General features: G+C 44.2%; 1 protein-coding gene across 1 annotated transcript; it reads left to right on the forward strand.

Moving 5' to 3' along the window:
• The first annotated feature begins 1,650 nt into the window (after positions 1 to 1,650).
• Positions 1,651 to 2,571, forward strand: LOC146063050 (taste receptor type 2 member 4-like). Its single transcript, XM_083175064.1, has one exon. The coding sequence runs from the start codon at positions 1,651 to 1,653 to the stop codon at positions 2,569 to 2,571; it is 921 nt and encodes a 306-aa protein (XP_083031190.1).
• Positions 2,572 to 3,717: the final 1,146 nt, after the last annotated feature.

A 3,717-nucleotide genomic window follows, 5' to 3' on the forward strand; every position in this document is an offset into this window, starting at 1 on the left:
CCTCTGCCTCCCCCTGACATCTGCTGTCACCCTCTGCCTCCCCCAACCTTCCACTGTCACCCTCTGTCACCTCTTGTCTTTCGTTGCCACCCTCTTCCTCTCTATGTCAACATCTGCCACCCCCTGCCATGTGCTGTCACCCTCTGCCTCCCCCTGTCACCCATTGCTGTATGGCATATTTTAAACTTTGGCTGGGCAATTTGTTTTTTTCACCTGGGCCAACCACTTATAAGTTCCGCCACTGTTCTATATACATAGTTTCTGATTACAAACTCATGCACCTTTATCTTTAAGATTATAAAGTCCACCTAGAACCTTTGAGATCTGGCTGGACCATTATGCAAATGTAGCCATTATTCTCTTGCATACATTCCTATTTCCCCATAGATCATAAGCTTGGGAGCAGGGTCCTCGGATCTGTCTGTCCGTTAATTCCCAGTCTCGTTTTACTGTATTACTGGTCGTTCCCAATTATAAAGCACAATGGCATATACGTCAATGGTAATAAAATAAATAAGATGGATATGCCTCTTCACCGGCTGTTTATACTTCTGGTTTGCAATAAGTCATCATCATCAACAAGTTCTTGAACCTGCTCTATACCAGAGGCTTCTGAAGGCTCCCGTGCTGGACTGAATGGGTTGCACATTTGTATATCGTGTACTTATTTATACTACCTAATAGATAATATTTCTGTACACTGTAACCTTGGCCCTTATTCTGATTGGTGCGGCCGGATCCGAATATGCGGCCAGGACCGTGCGTGCGAAAACCCGCCTTCCATACGGATCGCCAACTCCGTCCGTACGCGGTAAGAAGCTGGCCGAACGGACTGCACGTGTATTTTTCATGGAATACGCCTCCTCCATCTCAGGGAACCTCCCCCATCATTCGATGGTCGCAGACCATCGAATGCAGGACTGAGTGGTCCACCAGCTCCCGCAACCTCAGACCACACGGACATTTTTCTGTGCAAAAGCAGGGATCTGGGCGGGCAGCTGACATCCGGCAATGTCATATGTCCGCCCCCTACACGTGCGTCACGGCCGCATTACCATACGTACGCCCAGCGTTTGCATGGGAACGCCCATGAAACGCGGGGCATATGCATATGGTAATGAGCCCAAATAGCCATTCACGCCCCTCTCCACCCCCTGTTCGGAGTGTTCACATTTCATGCGGGATTTGGCCGTATGCCCCGCTCGCACATGCGCAGAGACGCCTCTGCACATGCGCAGACACAAAACATCGGCGGCACGAACGCACGCGGATATTACCGCACCAACCAGAATAAGGGCCCTTATTCTCTGTCTGAGTTCATTTATAATATACAGGGCATTGACTTTATAGACAAGATTAAATATTTGCAAAGCAAATTTACTTAATCTGAAATCACAGCCCTGTTCAGTTACATTTCATTGCTATTCCTTAAAATTATTTGCATGCATCCTGGAACATGTATTTACATGGAGATCCGCAGCTAAGTACCATGCAAAGCTTACAGCAAGTCTATGTATAATATTAGCCCATTGATATTTGCATGTCCCAGAGCCGCCTGTCTCACACTGAGTATACATGTAAGACGTACAGCGTTGGTTGGTTTAGAAGAACTCAGACTCTGAGAGACGTAAAGGATTCCGAGAATTAAAGATGGATCATTCAACTTTCATATTGGTATCATCTATTACTTGGTTTCTGATAATCGTGGGATTATTTCTCAATATATTTATTGTGGCCAAAAACTGCACCTGGTGGTGGAAAGGTCAAACTCTTCTAACCACAGACATTATCATGGCCGCCCTCGGAACAGTGAGGTTACTTTATCTCATTTTGTGGATGTATCATAATTTAGTAAAAGATGCTGTGTATGGAATCCCACATATTATGCCTTTAAATTATCTTACCACTGCAATGGTATTTGTGGATTTCTGCAGCCTGTGGTGGGGCACCGTGCTCTGCGTCTTCTACTGCGTGAAGATCACAAACTACAGCAACAGGTTATTCCTGAGACTGAAGATGAACATCTCCAGGATGGTCCCCTGGCTGCTCCTGATGTCACTGCTGGTGTCTTTTCTCTGCAGTCTGCCTCGTGGATTGATTGTGTTCTCAGTGTATAACATGAATTCTACCCAGGTCCATAATGGCACTAATGATGGAAACATATATACACAACAACAACAAATCACTTTAATGATCCTCAAGTTTGCAGCCTCCTTTATGCAGATCACCATATTCTGTGCGGCTGTTTCCCTGCTGATTGCGTCACTCCTGAAACACACCAGAAAAATGAGCAACAAAGACTCCGGGTTCTCAAGACCCCAGCTTGTGGCCCACATAAGAGTCGTTGTAAATATGATGTCTTTTCTGTTTCTTTATATTCTCTTTTTTATAGGTATCAGCTTAATGCCTTTAACTGTGCGACTCCCAAATCAAGTTTACCATCATCTCTGCCGTATCTGCTGTATGTCCTACCCAAGTCTGCACTCAGTCATGCTAATAGTCAGCAACGGAAATCTGAAACGTTCCATTGTTGCTGTTCTATGTTATAGAAGGAGAATGAATCTTCAGTAAAACATAATATAAAGAGATTGCTGCTGCTTTCTATGTGGGCAGCAAGCAGGCAGCAGTCATAGACTGTAATATATATATGTCAGTTCAACAGCAGTTTCACAGTGACAATGTCAGTGCTCCGGTTTCTCTACTGCAGTTTGTAAATCCATTTATATAAGTATCAATTGATTATCTTTAAGTAGAAACATCAGTGGTTGGCAAGATTGGACGCAGGAGGCAGCATGATGCCAGAGCTCCGTCTCTTCTAACCATTCTGCTCTATCGGGAGACCTGGGGCTCCCTAACCCAGGATTCTGCTGCTGCTGCCTTTCATTTACCCCTTGGCATTAAATGTAACTGGACTGCTCCTCTCTGTCTGTGGACTCTACCTTGCAGCCTCATTTCTGACTTTACTGCTTATTTCCAAGATCAAGCTCAACTGCAGAACACTTCTAAACAGACAACATATTGGAGGAAAGTTCCAAGATATTTCCAAGATCTCAAACATCTAGATTCCTAGTTCCTAGCAGAAATCCAATCACCAAATGAGAAACAAAATTTGATGATTTGGAAAAACTGATTGCGAGGCAAGACCCCCAGCCTGATTGGGCTTCCGGAATCTTTAAAAAGTCCTGCTCTGCTGTCTCTTCTCCCAAAACAATGGAGGGCTTTAAAATAGAGCAAGCCCGCATTCTTGGTCCATTGCAGTACCTCGCTTCCAGAACCAGGGTTGTCATGTTCTGGTGCCTCAAATTCCATCACAAGATGATATTACAGCTATTGAATCTTGGCCATTTCACCAACATTCCCCCAATGGGACCTTGTTCGATCCATACACCCCTGCAGCACCGCCTTTGAGCACTTTTTCCTCCTTATCTTCAGAATAACCTCTTTTTTAGAGATATCTCTACAGCATGGCTTGCAGTGAACAAACAATTAGGGAAGCTACAGTAGTTCCTGTTCCATTCCTATATGGGTGAACTCTGACTTTCTGCTCTCCCATAGTTTCTTTAATGGAAATTTCAGATCAAGGAGGCCACAAGCTCTCTTTTTAACAACTTTGGTACAAGTTTTGTCTTTATGACTCCAACTTTTTTGTCATTTTGTGCTACTGTATTTGAATCCATTCAATAGTATATCCATTATACCTCTTGCACTGAGATGTTT

The sequence above is a fragment of the Crinia signifera genome, chromosome 3 (genome assembly GCF_055691185.1).
Source record: "Crinia signifera chromosome 3, ASM5569118v1, whole genome shotgun sequence".
NCBI lineage: Eukaryota > Metazoa > Chordata > Amphibia > Anura > Myobatrachidae > Crinia > Crinia signifera.

What these genes read in the sequence shown, in the direction of transcription:
- LOC146063050 (XM_083175064.1), top strand. Translation starts at nt 1,651, where the DNA reads ATGGATCATTCAACTTTCATATTGGTATCATCTATTACTTGGTTTCTG.